Source organism: Ursus maritimus, unplaced genomic scaffold, assembly GCF_017311325.1.
Source record: "Ursus maritimus isolate PB19 unplaced genomic scaffold, ASM1731132v1 scaffold_8, whole genome shotgun sequence".
Lineage (NCBI taxonomy): Eukaryota > Metazoa > Chordata > Mammalia > Carnivora > Ursidae > Ursus > Ursus maritimus.
In genome coordinates, this window is record NW_024426996.1 from 81,127,668 (window position 1) to 81,146,247 (window position 18,580).

At 53.8% G+C, this 18,580-nt stretch overlaps 1 protein-coding gene across 2 annotated transcripts in view; it reads left to right on the top strand.

The window, feature by feature from the left end:
* The first annotated feature begins 20 nt into the window (after nt 1-20).
* NELFA (negative elongation factor complex member A) overlaps nt 21-18,580 on the top strand; it is a 19,374-nt gene continuing 814 nt past the window's right edge. Inside the window, exons 1-10 of one of the 2 annotated variants that reach the window (XM_040624892.1) lie at nt 21-346; nt 11,183-11,354; nt 12,750-12,914; nt 14,028-14,117; nt 15,643-15,773; nt 15,868-15,937; nt 16,287-16,375; nt 17,097-17,208; nt 17,985-18,262; nt 18,416-18,515. In XM_040624892.1, the coding sequence (XP_040480826.1) occupies nt 137-346; nt 11,183-11,354; nt 12,750-12,914; nt 14,028-14,117; nt 15,643-15,773; nt 15,868-15,937; nt 16,287-16,375; nt 17,097-17,208; nt 17,985-18,262; nt 18,416-18,515 (1,417 nt within the window). In that variant the 5' untranslated portion in view covers nt 21-136. The remainder of the gene's footprint in view (nt 347-11,182; nt 11,355-12,749; nt 12,915-14,027; nt 14,118-15,642; nt 15,774-15,867; nt 15,938-16,286; nt 16,376-17,096; nt 17,209-17,984; nt 18,263-18,415; nt 18,516-18,580) is intronic. The other variant, XM_040624893.1, reaches the window with a different exon arrangement.

Here is an 18,580-nt window from a genome sequence, read left to right on the forward strand (position 1 = left end):
TCGCCGAGGCCCCGCCCTTCTGGCTACGTCACCGGCCCGCCCCGGCGGGCGCCGCCATGTTGGGGGTCCTCGCCGCGGGCGCGTAGGTGTCTTCATAAGATGCCGGCGCGGCAGCGCCCGGCTTTCTCCCCCCAAGATGGCGTCCATGCGGGAGAGCGACACGGGCCTGTGGCTGCACAACAAGCTGGGGGCCACGGACGAGCTGTGGGCGCCGCCCAGCATCGCCTCCCTGCTCACCGCCGCGGTCATCGACAACATCCGCCTCTGCTTCCACGGCCTTTCATCGGCCGTGAAGCTCAAGCTGCTGCTCGGGACGCTGCACCTCCCGCGCCGCACCGTGGACGAGGTGAGGCGGGCGGCGGTGGGGGCGCGGGGCCGTCACTTCCAGTGACCCGAGACCCCGGGCCCAGCCCCCTCCTCTCCGACCGTCCCTGCCTACCCCCTCGCAGCCCTGCCCCGGACCTTCACGGCCACCCGGAACCCTCCCGACCCTCACGCCCCCCTCCCCACAGACCCTCATTCCCGCCCCGGGACCCTCACACACCCCCTCCCCACGGACCCTCATTTCTGCGCCCGGACCCCCCGACCCTCACGCCCCCCTCCCCACGGACCCGCTTTCAGTCCTCCCCGGTCAGGCCTGCCTGTGTCCGGACCGTCGGCCCCGCAGGCCCCACCCTCCCCGCGCCCGGGTCGCTGGTGGGGAGCAGCTGGAGCCCACCGGCCGGGAGGGGAGGCTGGGGAGCCGCCGGAGGACGCAGGGTCCCGGGGCCGTGATCCGGGCCGGGGAGGGCGGCGGAGGCCGGGCGTGTTGTGCGCCCCTCACGGAGTAGCCGCTCGTTGAGGGCCGCGTGTTTTTCGGCTCTTTCCACGCACGAAGACTTCACGTGGTTGCGGTGAGCGGGGACGCGAGGTTTGTCTTCTGTGCTTTCCGCCGCGGCGCACCGCGTGGTGGTTCTGGCGAGGAAAGCCGGATTTTCAGAATGCTGAAGCAGGAAAGCTGCTTCAGCTTCGCGCCGCTGCGGTCGCGGTGCGTGTACCTTGGCTGCGGCCAGGTGAGCCGGGCGCAGGTGCATCTGTGCGGTTGGCGGGGGCGGCGGCGCCCGCTGTGCGCGTGCGCGTGCCTGGGGTCGACGCGTCCACGCGGCCGCCGCTCCGCGTTAACTCTCCTTGCTGAAGAGTGTTCCCTTGCCTGAGCGGGCGGCGCTCCATCCGTCCTGTCCTGGGGAGACAGCGGCTTGGGGACGGCTTTCAGCTGTTTGAGTAATGCAGTTGCCAGCGTTACTGCGTTGGCCTAGGGTGTCAGTGAGCACGCCCTTCTCTGGGGTGTGTATCCAGGGTGGGATTGCGGGGTCGGGGCGCTAGGTTCCATTGTTTTTCCAAGTGGTTGTATCGGATGAAACTCCTCACCCACACTTGCCAGCCTGCTGGGTATCTGAAGGTGTTTGGGGGGGTTCTCTTGTTTGTTTTTTCCCAAAGTACCTTCACCATTTTTAAATTTATTTTTATCTTTGTAAAGATTTACTTATTTCTTTGAAAGAGAGAGACAGCGCGCGCTCACGTGAGGGGGGAGGGGCAGAGAGAGAAGCGGACGCCCCGCTGAGCAGGGAGCCCCCGTTGGGGCTGGACCACAGGACCCTCACATCAGGACCTGAGCAAAACCAAGAGTTGGTCCCACGCAGGTGCCCATTTTTTTAAATTGAGGTGTATCTGACGTACAATGTTATATCAGCTTCAGACATGCAACGTAATGATACAATGTTTGCGTATATTGCATACGATCAGCACAGTAAGTTCACCGTACCTGCAGAATTTGTTTTTCTTGGGATGAGAACTTTTAAGACTTACTCTCTTAGCAACTTTTAAATATGCAATACGATATTATTAAGTACAGTCACCACGTTGGGTGGTTTTGATTTGTGTTTGCCGTAATACTGACATGGTTGAGTATCCTTTCATGTATTTATTCACTGATTCTCTTTTTTGTGAGTTACCTCTTCACATCTTTTTTCCTACAGTCTTTTTTGTTGTTGTTTTGTTGTTGTTGTTATAAAGTTTTTTAAAAACACACATATCTATAAATGTTGGCTAGCAGTCATTTTTCAGTGGTTTTCCAGTTTTAAGCCTCACGTAGGCTTTTTCACAGACTCCGTGGAGGTACCGACGCTCTCAGCTGTGACCGGGTGCCCGTGCCAGTCTTGCCTTCCTCTGTGAGTGGGGCCGTTTGTCTTGTCGAGGACGCCGTGCCCTGCCCGGCCGGATGGCGCTCCTGCCGTCTGGTTTGAGCGGCTCAGTTTGCCTTTCACATTGGAGTCTTCCATCCCCCTGGGATTGATCATTGTGTGAAGCTGGGAGTCCGATTTTGTTTTCCACATGGATGTCCAATTAGTCCAGCAGCTGTCTTTCCCTGTTGATTTGCACTGTCACTTCTGTGGGTCTGTGTCTGGGCTCTGCTCTGTTTCTTCAGGCTATTTATGTATCGCTGTGCCAACAACCCGCTATGTCCTATTACCGCCACTGTATACAAAGTCCTGCCAGCTCACAGCAGACCCTCCCACTTTATTCTTCAGGGACGTCTTAGGCTATTCTTAGTTGTTTCTACTTCTGTATATATTTAATCTTCACTCTTCAGGTTACACATACATCATATTAGCATTTTAATTAAGACTGAGTTGAATTTACAGTGCATTCTGGGGTGAAAGCATCTTAATATTCACTGATAAATCATGAATATAAGCATACCTTCCTGTTTAGATCTTCTTCAATATTTGTTATAAAGTTTATGATTTTCTTCATGGAGGTCTTTCATCTCCTGTTAGATGTGTTATTAGATATTTCATATTTTTCATGCTGTTGTAAATGGTATCTGTTAAAACTTATTTTTTTAGATGAGTTTGTGAATAGCTTCTGTGTTAAAGGCTTACTAATGGCAATATTTTCCTGTTGACTCTTTGTTTTTCTGTGTACTCACTAATTTCTTTCCAATTACTTTTTGTTTCTTTTTCCTGCCTTACTGCACTTACCAGGACCCCTCCAGTACATTTGTCTTTTTTTCTGATCACACAATGAGAACTTTGACTGTTTTGCTGATAAGTATTATGTTTCCTGTTATTTTTAGTAGATAGATTTTATCTGGTTAAGGAAATTCTCTTCTATTTCTAGATTTTTTAATATTTTATTTATTTAAAAAAATTTTTTTAATATATATATTTTTTAATTCATTTGACACAGAAAGAGAGCACAAGCGGGGAGCGGCAGGGAGAGGCACAAGCAGACTTACCGCTGAGCCGGGAGCCCGATGTGGGGATCATGACCTGAGCCGAAGGCAGACACTTAACCAGCTGAGCCACTGAGGCACCCCTATCTTTTTTTTTAAAGATTTTATTTATTTAGGGTCACCTGGGTGGCTCAGTCAGTTAAGCATCTGCCTTTGGCTCAGGTCATGATCCCGGGGTCCTGGGATCGAGCCCCAGATCGGGCTCCCTGCTTGGTAGGGAGTCTCCTCCTCCCGCTGGCTCTCTCTGGCTCTGTCTTTCAAATAAATAAATAAAATCTTAAAAAAAAATTTTTTTTTTTTTTTAATTATTTGAGAGACAGGGAGAGGGAGAGAGATCACAGAGGGAGAGGAAGAAGCAGACTCACTGCCGAGTAGACAGCCAGATGCTGGCTTGATTCCAGGACCCCAAGGTCATGACCTGAGCAGAAGGCAGACACTCAGCCAACTGAGCCACCCAGGTGCCCCTATTTCTAAATTAAAAAAAAATTTTTTTAAGATTTTATTTATTTGAGAGAGTGAGCGAGTGAGAGAGCACAAGTAGGGGGAGGAGCAGAGGGAGAGAGAAAAGCAGGGAGCCTGAAATGGGCGTCAATCCTGGAACTCCAGGATCATGACCTGAGCTGAAAGCAGACACTTAACTGACTGAGCCCCGCAGACGCCCACCCCCTAAATTTTTTTTTTAAAGTTGTAGTCATGAATGAGTTTTCTTAAGAGTTCTATTGAGATATAATTCATATACCATACAATTCACTCATTTGAAATGTCCAGTTCAGTGGTTTTTAGTATATTCAGAGTTGTGTGACCATCATCCTAGTCCATTTTAAAACATTTTCATCAGCCCCAAAATAAACCCATACCCGTTTGCAGTCTCCCCCTTCACCACTACTCTCACCTTCCCCAGCCTGAGGCAACCGCTAATCTGCTTTCTGTGTCTAAGAATTTATCTTTTCTAGACATTTCCAGTCACACTGTGACTCCATGCGCATTGAAGCAGACTCTGCACTGAGTGTGGAGCCAACGTGGGTCTTGATCCCAGAATCCCCAAGATCATGACCTGAGTTGAAACTAAGAGTCAGAGGCTCAGCCAACTGTGCCACCCAGGTGCCCCCATTTAGCCATTTTATATTGTTGGATTACGTTGTCCTGATACTTTGTGTAGGAATTTTGTATTTATGTTCTTGGGTGAGATTAACCTCTAATTTTACTTTTTCTTCTTTTTTTTCCTTAAGATTTATTTATCTATTTTTTTTAAAGATTTTATTTTTGTTTATTCGACAGAGATAGAGACAGCCAGCAAGAGAGGGAACACAAGCAGCGGGAGTGGGAGAGGAAGAAGCAGGCTCCTAGCGGAGGAGCCTGATGTGGGGCTCGATCCCAGAACGCCGGGATCACGCCCTGAGCCGAAGGCAGACGCTTAACCGCTGTGCCACCCAGGCGCCTCTATTTATCTATTTTAGAGAGAGCATGAGCAGGAAGGGCAGACAAAGAGGGAGAGAGAATCTCAAGCAGACTCTGTGCTGAGCACGGAGCCCATTATGGGGCTTGATCCCACGACCCTGAGATCATGACCTTAGCCAGAACCAAGAGTAGGGTGCTTAACTGCACCACCCAGGCACCCCTCTAGTTTTACTTTCTCATATTGTCTTGTCAGATTTTGGTATGAAGTTTTGCTACCCTCCTTATAAAAGGGATTGTAGTGTATCCTCTGTCTTCCTTTTCTTTGGAAGTTTAATAGTCAAATTATTTCTTCCTAAATGTATGGTAAAACGTAGTAATAAAACCATATGGGGGACCTGGATTTCCTTTGTGGGAAGATTTTGAGTATTGATTTTTGGTTTTATAGTCTTCTTAAGTAAAGGTTAAATGTTATATATTTTTTAAAGGATCAGCCATTTCTACTAAAACTTTAAATTTATTAGCGTAAAGTAGTTAATATCCTTTTATCTGTTTAATATCAGAAGCATGTGCAGTGATGTTCCCTTTTTCATTTTTCTTTTTTTTTCTTCTCATTTTTCTTTTTCTTGATTCATCTCACCAGATATTTGTCAATTTTCTAAGACTTCAAAGTACAACTTTTGGCTTTGTTGATAGTCTCTGTTATGTATTTGTTTTCTGTTCCACTACTTTTTTGCACTTTCATTATTTTCTTCTTTCTTTTTTATTTTGTTCTTTTTCTAATCTCTTAAGTTGGATTCTGACCTCATTTTTCATCTTTTTTTCCCCTAAAATATATGTGTAAAGCCATAAATTTTCTTCTAATCCCAGCATTAGCTGCATCCTGCAAGTTTTGATAAATACCATTTTCATTACTAAGTCACAGTATTTCCTCATTTCTATGATGATTCCTTCACTGATCCTGTGTAGTTTAGAATTCTTAGTTTCCATACGTTGGAGAGGGAGAGATTTTAGTTATGTTTTTGTTGGTGAATTGTAGCTGTATTGAGTGCTTGTCAGAGAATACAGTCTACATTATTTCAGTTGTTTGAAATTTAAGATTTGCTTAATAGCGAGATATGTAGTCAGTTGTAACCATGGTGACTGAACTGGAGAAGCATGTTTGTTCTCTAGTTTTGAGCCCCACTGCCCAGTACATGTTCATTAGGTCGATCTGTATGTTGTACTGCATGGGTCTACTATAGTCTTACTGATTTTTTAAAAATTATTTTACCAATTACGGGGGTATGTTGATGTCTATTATGATATAGATTTGTCTATTCCTCCTTACAGTTTTATCAACTTTTGCTTTATATATTTTGAGGCTATGTTATTAGGTACATGTAAATTTAGAATTATTATAATTGCCTGGTGAACTGAACCATGGATCGTCATATAGAGATTTCTATATGTGGTAATGTTTTGTCCTTAAAGTCTTTTTTTGTCTGGCTTTAATATAGATATATCAGCTTTTTTCATTGATATACATCAATATATGTAGTTCTGGGACTTTGTCCATATTTCAAGAATTTTTAATTTTTTGTAAGTAAGCTCTACACCAAACATGGGGCTTGAACTCAATGACCCCAAGATTAAGAGTCACGTGCCCTACCAACTGAGCCCCCCAGGCACCTCCATATTATAAGAAGTTACAATAAAGAACTTACTAGCTAGATTGCAAAACAATTAGGCCATTCTGGGTAGTTTACTTTTCTGAAAAGCATTTTTATTTTCTTGGTATTAAGAAAACTTTTCCTTTTTTTAACACTATTTGTTTATTTATTTTTAGATATTTATTTATTTGACACAGAGAGAAAGAGAGCACAAGCAGGTGGAACAGCAGGCAGAGGGAGACAGAGAAGCAGACACCCTGCTGAGCAGAGAACCCGACATGGGGCTCGATCCCAGGACCCTGGGATCATGACCCGAGCCAAAGGCAGATGCTTAACCTACAGAGCCACCCAGGTGCCCCACCTTATAACTTTTTTTGTAAGTTTATTTAAGTAATCTCTGCATCCAGCCTGGGGCTCAAACTAGTGACCCTGAGATCAAGAGTTGCATGCTCCGACGGAGCCAGCCAGGTGCCCCTGTAGTTCTTAACTTTGACTAAGTAGGCTGCTTCCTATGGACATGCTCCAGAGACGGATTTGTCCTTGTGCGGACTGTTGTTCTCCGGGGGAAACACGCAGGAGAGGGGTGGCTAGGTGCTAGGTGTGTGTTCCACTTCCTTTTTTTCCCCCTTTAAAGATTTATTTATTTATTTGAGAGAGAGCACATGGGGAGGGGAAGAGAGAGAGGGAGAGAGAGAATCTCAAGCAGACTCCCTGCTGAGCCCAGAGCCTGCTGCGGCTGGATCTTAAGACTCTGAGATCATGACCTGAGCTGAAATCGAGAGCTGGACGCTTAACCGACAGCGCCACCCAGGTGCCCCTGTTTGTTTTGCTTCTAAAGAAATTGGCAGACTGCTCTCCAAGAGTGGTGGTCCCTTGCCACCCTCCACCAGCAGTGGACAGGGCTCCAGCTGCCGGCCTCTACGTTTGATAGTGTCTTTGTCCTCTCAGGCGCTCTCACAGGGTTCAGTTTGTGTTTCCATAGTCACTAGTGACGCTGGGCATCTTCTCTTGTCAGTCTCGCATCGCAAATCTTTGGTAGCGTATCTGCTCAAATCCTTCAGGGCATATTATTTTAATTGATGTAAATTATTTGTCTCATGTACTTCAGAGTTTTTAAACGAAACATTATTTTTCAGATTAACCCATGTTGCTTTTCATCTAATCCTGGGGTTGACAACCTGGGCTGTGACCTGTTCGCAAGGTCTATGAGCTAAGAATGTTTGCGCGTTATTCAAAGGATTGTTCAAAGCTGTGTCATTCCTTTTTTTTTTTTTTTGACGTGGCCCACAAGCCCTAAAATAGTCAGTATCAGTGCCCGCACACTCGGTGTCCCTGTGCACGTCCCTCTCCAGCCCTGGGTGGCAGGCTGCCTCCGGCCTGGCTGTGAGAGTTGCACTGTAGCACAGACCTTCTTACCCGTGCGTCACTCTGGAGAGTTCTTTGGAATCTATGCCCAGAGGTGGAAGTGTTGGGTCATAGAATGTATTTGCTTAAGTGGTGACATCGTACTGTCCATACTCCCACCTGCAGTGCCTGACAGCGCGTGTATTCCCCCCACCCCTCCCCCTCGGTTTTGTGCACGTTCCTGTTTTTGTGGATCAGATGGTTGGAAAGCACTGCCTGGTGCTCATCTGAGGGAGGCTGTGCCTGCGTCCGCTGCCTTCTCACATTTCCGCCTCGTCCACTGCCTGTTAATAGCACCTGCCTTTGGGCGCCTGGGCGGCTCAGTCAAGCGTCTGCCTTTGGCTCAGGTCATGACCCCAGGGTCCTGGGATTGAGTCCCGTATCGGGCTCCCTGCTTAGTGGGGAGTCTGCTTCTCCCTCTGCCTGCTGCTCCCCTGTTTGTGCTCTCTCTCTCTATCAAATAAATAAAATCTAAAAAAAAAAAAAAAAGACATCTGCCTTTGTTTCTATTAGGGTTACTATCTTGTTGATTTCAGGGACTCTGTATATTTTGGATAGTAAACACTGCTGGTTTTGAACATTACAGATTGCATCTGCCATTCTGTTACCTGTCTGTTAGCTTTTTTATTTGCCCTTCACTGAACAGAAATCTTTCATTTCAATACATAGTAATAAATTTTTTGGTTTATGGCTTGTCCTTTTTAAGTTTTAAGACGTCATTAGATGTGCCTCTCTCATTTCTTTTCACTTTGTAGCCCTTCTATTCACTGATGGGTCTTCAGTGTATCAGGAGTGCACCCTCAGACATGCTGTGAGATTGGAAGCCAGTTTTATTTTCCTCTGAGTCCCGAATCTGTCTCCAACCGTGTATTTAGATGCAGACCAACTCTCTTGCTCACGAATGTGTGTGCGTGTGTGTGTGTATGAGAGAGAGAGAGGGAGGGAGGGAGAGCGCGAGTGCACGCACTCATGAGGGCATGCCATGTTCCAGCAGCGCACGCCAGATTGCCCTCTTGGCAAGGACTGGAAGCTCCTTTCTTATTCCAGCATCTGTCTCCCCCCAGAAACCCAGTGAAAGCCGTGAGAACATGGCTGAAGGTAGGATTCTTGTTGAAGACCTTGTTTAATCTAAAAGTGGTCTGGACTGCCGTAACAAAATACGGCATTTCAACAACAGACATTTCTTACAATTCTGGATGCTGGGAAGTGCAGGTTCAAGGTGCTGGCTGATTCAGTGTCTTGCGAGGGCCGGCTTCCTTCCGGCTTTGCGCTCATGCAGTGAGAAAGCTCTGGCATCTCTTTTATACGAGGGCACCAGTCCTGTTGTGGACACCCTGCCCACGGGACCTTATCACCTCCCACTACCACCACACTGGGGATTAGGGTCTTTTCTGCTAGTTTGAGGGGGACACAGTTCAGTCCATAACAGCAGTCTTTTTGGTTTTAACCTCGCTGCCTTTTTTCTTTTCTTTTTTTTTTTTTTTTTTGACATTTTTATAAAATATCGTCCGTTTTGCCTCATGGTTGTTGTATTAGTTTGCTGGGGCTGCTGGAACAGAGTACCACAAACTAGGTGGCTTAGGACAACAGAAATACACCGTCTCACAGCTCTGGGTGCCTCTCCTAACCTGGAGTGGCTTCCGCTGGTCTCTGGAGCCTGGTGGGGGCGTCACTCCCGCCACGTAGCCATTTTGTCGCTTTGTCTTCACCTTGTGTTTCTTTGAGTGTCTGGTTCTGCGTCCACATTTCCCTTCTTTATAACGACACTGGTCATGTTGGATGGGGCCTAGCCTAATGGCTTCGTTGTAACTTGACTGTTTCCAGACACAGTCCTGTTCTGAGGTTCTGGCCGTTAGGACTCCAGTGTATCTTTTTGGAGTACAATTCAACTGAAAACACTAGACTTTCGTGGATTCTTCGTTTATCTTGTGCTCACTTGTGAGCATTTTGAGACCAGGTCTTGCGTCTTGCTTGTGTCTGTATCCCTCACACCCCACCTCGCCTGGCTCTTGGGAGAGACTCGGGGTCTGTAGAACGGGTAGGTTATTAGAAGGGTCTGGCTCGTTGTAAATCTCATCTTGTGAGGCTTCCGTATCGGCGCGTGTGTGGTGGCCTCATTCTTGCCACGGCCCCGTAGGACCCACTGTAGCTGGCTGGTCTCCATGCTCATCTCTGAGGAGCCACCAGCCTGGCTCCCAGCGCCGCGTGCCCAGCAGTGTGTCCAGGGGGCTCCAGTCTCTCTGCCCCTCTGCCAACATCGACCGTCGCCTGTGTGTTTGATGCTGGTCTCCCGGGTGTGTGAGGTGTGCCCGCCCATGGGGACCACATCACCTTTGCGGCCTCTCCCCCCCGCGGTGTCCTCTGCGAGTGTGGGTGCGCAGGACTTTCCTCACACACAGTCTGCGTTTCTTGTTCTCAGTGCTTTGGGGGTGATCGCCCACAGTGGAACCTGCCATCTTACTGAGCCACGGAAAACACATTTAGATAGTCATATTTTCATTTTTAATTTTAGTTTGCTTGACACATGTTTTTACCCTTAATTCTTTGTAGTAAGGGACAAGCAACATCGTTTAAACTTTCATTTTGTGCCTTTTTGTTTTTGATGCAGCACAGAGCTTATAACTCAGCTAGAAGGACCTTCCATAACAAAAAGCCCCCCCATGCAGATGTTAAAAAATAAATGTTTACAGTTTTTGCCCTGAGAAGAGCGTATTTCTTTTAGAACCCCATTCACTGGCGCCTGGTCCTGTGTGTGGCTGACAGGGGGCGCCCGGTGGCAGAGTCGAACAGCTCCGAGCTTTGACCTCCTGGCAGGGGAGGGACCCGCCGTGCAGTGGGTGTGGTGACTGCGTCCGGCCGGGAGGGCGAATCTCAGGTCTGAGGGATGGAGAGGAGCTGCGTCTGGGCCTCCCCAGGCTCCAGCCGGGGGTCACGCGGCAGGAGGCCGTCTCCCCGTCCCGAAGGCGCCCCAAAGCAGGTCTCCTGAACGGGGTGGCGGCGGCTGCCGGGGGGTCTGGGTGACGCGCACTTGAAGGCGGGCACTCGTCTTTGTCTTCGTCTTCGGACGGCCTCCCGTCTGCTGCGTGTCGGCACACGGGGAGCCACCTCGGGGGCTGTGGGGCGAGGGCCGAGGTGGGGGCCTCGGTGCGAGTGGGCGTCACGCCTGGCAGAGGCGGCCTTGGGCCGGGGGACAGAGGAAGGAGAGCCCGCGGGCTCCCGTGAGGACAGGGCCCGGCATGGAGGCGGCGCTCTAGGGCTCCAACACGGTCGGTGCCCCGCGGAAGCTACAGTGGGGTGCGAAGGGGGCCCCTCTGCCTTCTGCCTGCCTCCGTCCTGCGGTCCTGAGCAAGGCTCTGGCGCGTGTCAGAGTCGTGGGGGGCTCCCAGGCAGGGTAGGCAGGGGTGGTGTCTCTGCCCCCCACCCCCACTCAGGACTACGGTCTCTCCTTTCTTGGCAGATGAAGGGCGCCCTGGCAGAGATTATCCAGCTCGCCACCCTGGACTCGGACCCCTGGGTTCTCATGGTAGCTGACATCCTGAAGTCCTTTCCCGACACAGGCTCGCTTAACCTTGACCTCGAAGAGCAGAATCCCAACGTTCAAGATATTTTAGGAGAACTTAGAGAAAAGGGTATTTGTGTGTGTGTTTCATGGTGGGAGGAGGGAAACAGGTCCTCCTTTAAACCTCTTTTCTGAAGTGAATTTGGCGTCTAGAGTGTTGCATTATGGGCCTGCATGCTGTGTGCACGGTCTGTCCCTGCCACCCCGGATGCTGCCACCTAGCTTCTGGCCAGAGTCTCTGGAAACCACCTGGGGGCAGCCCGCAGGCCGCTGCAGACCGCACGTGCTTGATCTGACGTTTGTTACTGTTCTTGGGTTCACGTGCGCTCTCTCCTGCTCAGCTCATTGAGGCTATGGGCTTTGTCCCTTCGGGTTGCAACTCCAGAGCCTAGAACATTCCCTGGCACAGAGTAGAGGCTCAGAATGTGTGTCGAAAATACCACCAGTTCAGTTGTTTTGAACGTGAGCTGAAAACCACTTAGGAAGTGTTCGCAAAGGGTCAGAAAGAACCTAGAGGAGGAGGCCGGCTGTTCCTCCCCGGGTTCGTCTCCTCGTTTGGAGAGCTGGACCTGACGTGCCCCTTAGAGATGGGACCCGTGCTGCCGCAGGGCCAGTGGCCGGGCCGTCCTCCGCAGGCGGCCCGTGACATCCCTTTTCCCCTACGAGGTGACCCTCCCGTCACACTCTGTCGGTCCTCACTTGATCTCTGATGGCGCACACGCTCCGCGGGTACTGCCGGAGCGCCTAGAAGCAAAGCCGAGAGGTCTCTGTCCTGGTGCTTAGCTTGACGAGGGTCCAGGTGAGCACCATGCCCACCTGGGTGACGTCTCTTGGGTGGGAAGGGCCTGCTCTGTCTTCAGCTCCAGGTGGGCTCCTTGGCTCCTGTGGGACCTGGTCCTAGAGGGAGTGGCATGGGGGGAGAGAGGTGCACAAGAAGAGTGGGGGCTGGGTTCGAGCTCCTTCCCCCCAGGTTTCTCCTGAGCTCTGACTCCTGGGTGAGCACGCAGAGCCAGGGAGCTGCCTGGGTGCTGCTTCTGAGGGCCGGGGTTCAGCAGGGGCTGGGAGAGACCCCTGGCTGTGACCACCGCAGACTTTCCCTTCCTGCTGCTGGGGGCGTGTTTCGGCATTTCCGAAGCCCTTGGGATGCTTACAACGCCCTCCAAAAACGGTGGTGTCAGAGAACATCTGCGGTGCCCAGGCTGAGGAGGACCAGGCAGGCCGGGACGTAGCAGCCGGGCCGCCCGTCTGACCCCAGCCGTGTTGGCGGCCTTGACTGTTGGGTGATGGTGGAGCGGAGGCTCTGGGGAGTCCGTGCACTTGTCTTCTGTCTTGATAACAAAGTGGAAGATCCAGGACTATAAATAGGAGACTGCATTTTGGTTCATGTTTTCACATGAGCTGTGCAAGCTGTGGCCCGTGTGAGGGGGACGCAGCCTCTAACGTGTTGTGTTGGTTCTCGAATAAGCAGTGAACGAGTGTGAAGCGTCCGCCATGCTGCCACTGGAGTGCCAGTACTTGAATAAAAACGCCCTGACGACCCTCGCCGGACCCCTCACTCCCCCAGTGAAACATTTCCAGTTAAAAAGGAAACCGAAGAGCGCCACGCTGAGGGCAGAGCTCCTGCAGAAATGTGAGTGCCCCCCCCCTCGGAGGCCCTGCGGCGCTGGGGACTCTGACGGCTCAGATCACGCTTCTGTCTTCCTCTGCGGTTTTTATTTCTAGAGTTCTTTTAGATTTTATGATACCTAGTGTTGAAGATAGCCAGCTACATAAAGTTTTGGGTTTGGGTTTTTTTTTTTTAAGAAATTTATTTATTGCTATGCTAAATTGTGTTCTGAAGTCTGCTTTAGAAACTTTAGAATTTTTAGGTTCAAATGTCTGTAATCTTTGTTACAAACAGAGTCACGAGTCACGTGGGCAATAAGAAAGGCTGGACTCTCTTGTAACTTTGCTTTTTTCTGGAGTTGCAGATGATGTCCCTTTGACCTTAAACATGTTTAGCCATTTTATTTAATGTTTTCTCAAATAGTGGTGTGTAAAATGTGTGTGGAAGATATTTGCCAGAAAAAAGGCAAGGAAATTGATTCCTTCAAATTGTAAAACACAGATTTCAGTTAACTTTTATTTTGAATGGCCATGGACTTGGTATTCACCACATACGTAAATGCCCGGATTGCCGAGAATCTGGTATCCGGGGTCCGGGGCTGCTGCACGGCGCCGGCAGGACGTGGCTCGGGCGCAGCCTCAGGCCCCGGTGCCCGAGCAGCGAGCAGGCGCTCCCCCGCCGGGACGGGACCTGGTGCTGGGCACGAGCCTCTGGCCCCGGCCTCGCGGGTCACCTTCCCCTTCTCCCGTCCCCACCGAGCCATCTCGGGAAAACCTTGTTTACTTCCTTGTATTTCTGCATCTGTGAGGAGAAACGTCACACCTTGCCCGGTGACCGCCGGTGAGGACGCTCCACCGTGCCCATGGGGCCTCCCTCCAGCCCCCGGGGAGAGAGAGGGCCCCTCTCGGGACCTCGGGAGTGCGGTTCTTCCGCCCCCGGCTCTGTTTGCTAAGCAGAAAACACGACCTGGAAATCGGGCTGGGCCTCTCAGGGGACGCGTGGATGCTTACTTAGCATCCGTACAGACACGGGTCTGTCTCCCTAACACATGCGCCTTCTTCGTGGGCCCGATCGAGTGAGGCAGTAACGCACCTGCGGCTAAAGGCGCCTGGCTGACCTAACGCAACCCTCTTCCAGCCACCGAGACGGCCCAGCAGCTGAAGAGGAGCGCGGGGGTGCCCTTCCACGCCAAGGGCCGGGGGCTGCTCCGGAAGATGGACACCACAAGTAAGGCCACGTGTGGAGCCACAGGACGCGCTCCTGGGCCGGCCCCTGGGTCTGAGCTGTCCATTGCTTGTCAGAGATTGGGGCTCGACCTCAAAGATGGGGTCTTTCCTTGTTAGCAGCGTCATTTAAATGTCGCCTTGAGGTGAAAGGAACGCGTGAAATGAGGAGACCGCCCAGGGTTGAGTTCAGGTTTTCCACCTGCAGAAGGACCTGGAAGGTTATGTGTGAACATGCTAATTGGAGCCAGGCCAGAATTTGAGGGAAGTGCTGGTTTCCCTCAAGGCGCCCCCAGGCTGGCGTGGGTCGAGCCCAGAGCTGTTCTGTGGGGGGAGGGAAAGGGGCGCCCCCTGCAGATGGAGAGGAAAGTGCCCCAAAGTCATGTTCTCAGGCCGTGCCTCGCTCCTTCCCTCAGGGTTGGATACAGAAAGCCTTGCACACGTGCTGTGAAGAGAAACCCAGTTGCCCTGGGGCTTTGACCCCAGAAGGCACTGGACAAAACTCAAAGGGCAAGAGGGCAGAACGGCCATTGTCCCACGTCCCAGGGCCGACTGAACATCAGGGAAGCTGGGGCACCTGAAAACAGAACAGATGCACACACCTGTTGGTGGAAGTCTTGTCCCCTTCTGTAGGGCCCGCCCCAGCGAGGTGTCCTGAGGGCAGTGGCGTGGTCACTATGTCCTTGACACAGCGTCCAGTTCAAGGTCCAGCGTGCTTCTCTGCCCTGGTCCCTGCGGTGCCGGGAGGGGGCCACGTATACCCTGGGCCCACATCATGGTGTGAGACCCGAGCGTGTGTGGGTCTGTGTGAGTGCTGAGATGGGGTCCTGGAGGCGGGAGGTGGGAGTCGCCAGATGCCCGGCGACAGGGACAGGCCCTGTTCAGGTAGTACAGTCCCTGTGTCAGGCAGCTCTGTTTTGACAGACTGGTGACCAGACTCGGGGAGAGGGCAGGGGGATTCTGGCTGCAGTGCATGTGGGGGTCTAGCCGGGGACAGATCCACTCGCTGAGGGCTGTAAGAAGGAAGCTAGGTCGAGAGTCCCATCTGGGCTGTTGAAAGACTCGGTGTGTTGGGTGGATGGCTGGAAGTGTGGCATCTTTGTTTTTGTTGGTGTTTTTGGCAAAAATGTCATAGACTGGCTGTGATGTCATCACTTCCTATGGCCTTGCTCTTTGACTCGACGCCTGAGTGCTTGGCTACCCAAGTGAAGGTGGCCTTCACTCCCTAAGGCCCAGGGTCGCAGGTGCCCTGGTGAGGTCACCTCCACCCACCCTCGGAGATACAGCCAGTCGGTGGAAATTGGGGTCACACCTGCTGAGCGTCTGACAGGCTCGCGGGGGGCGGGAAGGGCACTGGGCTGGCGAAGCGGGCAGCCGAGCGCCTCCTTCCTTGGAGTGTGCTGGCGGAGTGGCCTCTGCTCCGTGTAGGAAGGTGTGGAAGTGGCAGGAGACAAGCCACTCCCCAAAGTCCTGCTGTGTGGGACAGCCCCGTCCCGGGCGGCCACTGATGGGCGCCATCCTCTCTGCAGCCCCGCTCAAAGGCATCCCGAAGCAGGCACCCTTCAGAAGTCCCACCACCCCCAGTGTCTTCAGCCCTGCCGGGAACCGGACCCCCATCCCGCCTTCGAGGACTCCTCTGCGGAAGGAGAGGGGAGTGAAGGTGGGCACTTCCCCTCTGGCCTCCATGGCCTGAGCAGACCGGCCCGGCGTCCTTCATGCCGCAGCTAAGGCTGGGCTTCTGTCTGTTCCGGCAGCTGCTCGACATTTCTGAGCTGGATATGGTGGGTGCTGGCCGAGAGGCAAAGAGGAGGAGGAAGACGCTGGGTACGTAGGCGGGGCTCCCCGCAGGGTCCGGGCCATCGGGCTGTGCCTCCGACCCGTCCCGCTTCCTCTTCTCACCGAGGCCTGGCTTTCTCATGCCTCTGGCGGCTTTTCTGTCTCAACAAGACCATCCCTAATGGGGGAGCTGTGATCACACGGGGCAGACCTTTCCTACAACTCGCTCGCTGCCGCCTTTGCCCGGACGCTGTGTCCGAAGCCCCCGCCCAGAGTGGTGTTTCCGGACGCTGGCTGGGGGTGCGCGGCTGGCATGGGCCCCTCCCGCACCCTGGGGGCCCACTCGCAGGGTGCCGAGCCCTCGGGCGCGCTGGCACGGACTCTGCTTTGTCGGCAGATGCGGAAGTGGTGGAAAAGCCGGCCAAGGAAGAGACCGTCGTGGAGAACGCCACCCCCGATTACGCAGCTGGCCTGGTGTCCACACAGGTGGGGCTCGGCGCTGCTGTGGCGCCTTCCACGTCTGCCCCCCGACTCCTCACGCAGCCGTTCTGTGTGCTCCCTCTTGTCCCGGCGCTTAGCCACACAGCGTGCCCTGCGGGGAAGATGCGGGTGCGAGGGGCAGCGCTGCCCGGAGGCCCTGACGTGGGCGGCGCCCTAGGGTTCTACGCACTCCCCCACGTGCTCTCTGGGGGAGCTCCGTGGCGAGTCTCCTCACTGCTGTGCCTTGGTTTCCCCTCTGTCCACTGGGAATGGCAGTGCCGGCCGTGGGACCTGCGTGTGGGGCGTGGGGCCCGCCCACCGTGGGGGACATCCGCGGCCAAACACAGCCTGCTGCTTGGAGTCTTGTCCGCGCAGACCGCGCACGGTGCCGCTCGTGGGTTCAGGGCCACAGGCCAGGGCTGCAGAAAGGCCGTGAGGCCAGGGTTGTTTCTGGGTAACGGCTTAGTTTCTTCCTGTTGTGAGGCTGTTTCCTCATTTCCTACGACGAGGGAGTCTTCCCTTTATCATTTCTTTGTGGTAAGAGGAGACCTCGAACAACCTTCTCTCCTTAGAGGCAGCTGGTTTGGGAAACTCCCTAAGCGGATGGGGGCAGCCCAGCCCTGGGGACAGCAGAGCCCGCTCTCCTGCCCCAGGGTCGGGGGTGGAGGGTCATGGTGGAGCCAGCCCTGGGCCCCTTCACGGAGGGACTGTAAACTCTGTGTTCCAGAAACTCGGGTCCTTGAACAGCGAGCCCGCGCTGCCCTCCACAAGCTACCTGCCCGCCACACCCAGCGCGGTCCCGGCTTCGTCCTACGTCCCCAGCTCCGAGAGCCCGGCAGGTGAGCCCCCCACCGGGGAGTGCCCCCCTGCTGGGGATGGGACGGAGCAGCATCTGCCTCGGACTTGCTGGCACGGGGCTTCCCTGGCCATCAGAACATCTGTGCCGTGCCCTCCTTGAGCTGCTGCTGGTGCTGACCTGCCAGCATGAGTTTCCAGGAATGAACCCAAAGTTTTCACCCGCTCTGCCCTTTCTGGGGGCAAACGCAGTGGCCCCTTTGCACAGCCCGGCAGGAGCGTGTTCTGCGGGAGAGCAGAGGGGGTGGCCTAGCTGACCGCGCCTCAGAGTCCAGGGGTCCCCTCACGGTCCCAGGATTTCTGAAGAAAAGGTGGGCCCCGGGTAATGGCCTCGGCTCTGGGGCTCTTGCTCCACGGGGCTTGACTGCCCGCCAGGAGCTTGGGCCCGGGAGCGGAAGTGGCCAGAGAGGGCCGCGGGGGCCAGCAGCGTCGTGGGGCTGGAGGCGGCGGCCTTCCTGTCTTACTGGGGCGGTGGGTGGAGGTGGGGGGACCTGGGCCTGCACGTCTCCTCTGCCGGTGTGGAAAAGCCCGAGACCTTTGGCTTCAAGGTGAGGGTCTCAGGGGGCTCGAGCCCGCCAGTGGGCTGTTAAGTGCCACCCATGGTTCCGGCCCCGTGGGGACCCGGAGCCGCGGTCTCGGGATGAGCAGGGTCGAGGAGTCAGGGCTGGAAGGTGGAGCAGAGCCTGCCCCCCTTCCCCAGGAGGGGCTGGGGAGCCCCCGGCCCTGCCAGCCCCCTCACCAGACCTCGCTCTGCTTACAGCACCATCTTCTCGGGAAGCCGGGCTGCAGGCCAGCCGGCCGCCGGAGGAAGCCAGTACCCCCAGCCCCGTGCTGCCGGCGCAGTTCAAGCAGAGGGCCCCCATGTACAACAGCGGCCCAAGCCCAGCCGCATCTGCGCCTTCGACGCCCACCTCTCCCCTGACACCCACCACACCCCCAGCCGTCACCCCGGCCGCCCAGACACCTCCGGTGGCCATGGTGGCCCCACAGACCCAGCCCCCTGCCCAGCAGCAGCCCAAGAAGAACCTGTCCCTCACGGTAGGTGTGCCCTAGGCGGTAGGCGAGGGCCACCGGGAAGGTGGTGTGCCTCAGCCGCCCACACCCGCAGCGTGCCCGGCATGGGCCTCCGGGTGGACGCAGGCGGGGTGCTAGGAGGGCCCGGGTACCCACACCCCTTCTCCACGCTTGCAGAGAGAGCAGATGTTCGCCGCGCAGGAGATGTTCAAGACAGCCAACAAAGTCACACGGCCCGAGAAGGCCCTCATCCTGGGCTTCATGGCCGGCTCCCGAGGTGGGTGTGCCCAGCCCGCCCGAGGTGGGGGGTGGGGGGAGGGTCCCATGGCGGGGGGGGGGGGG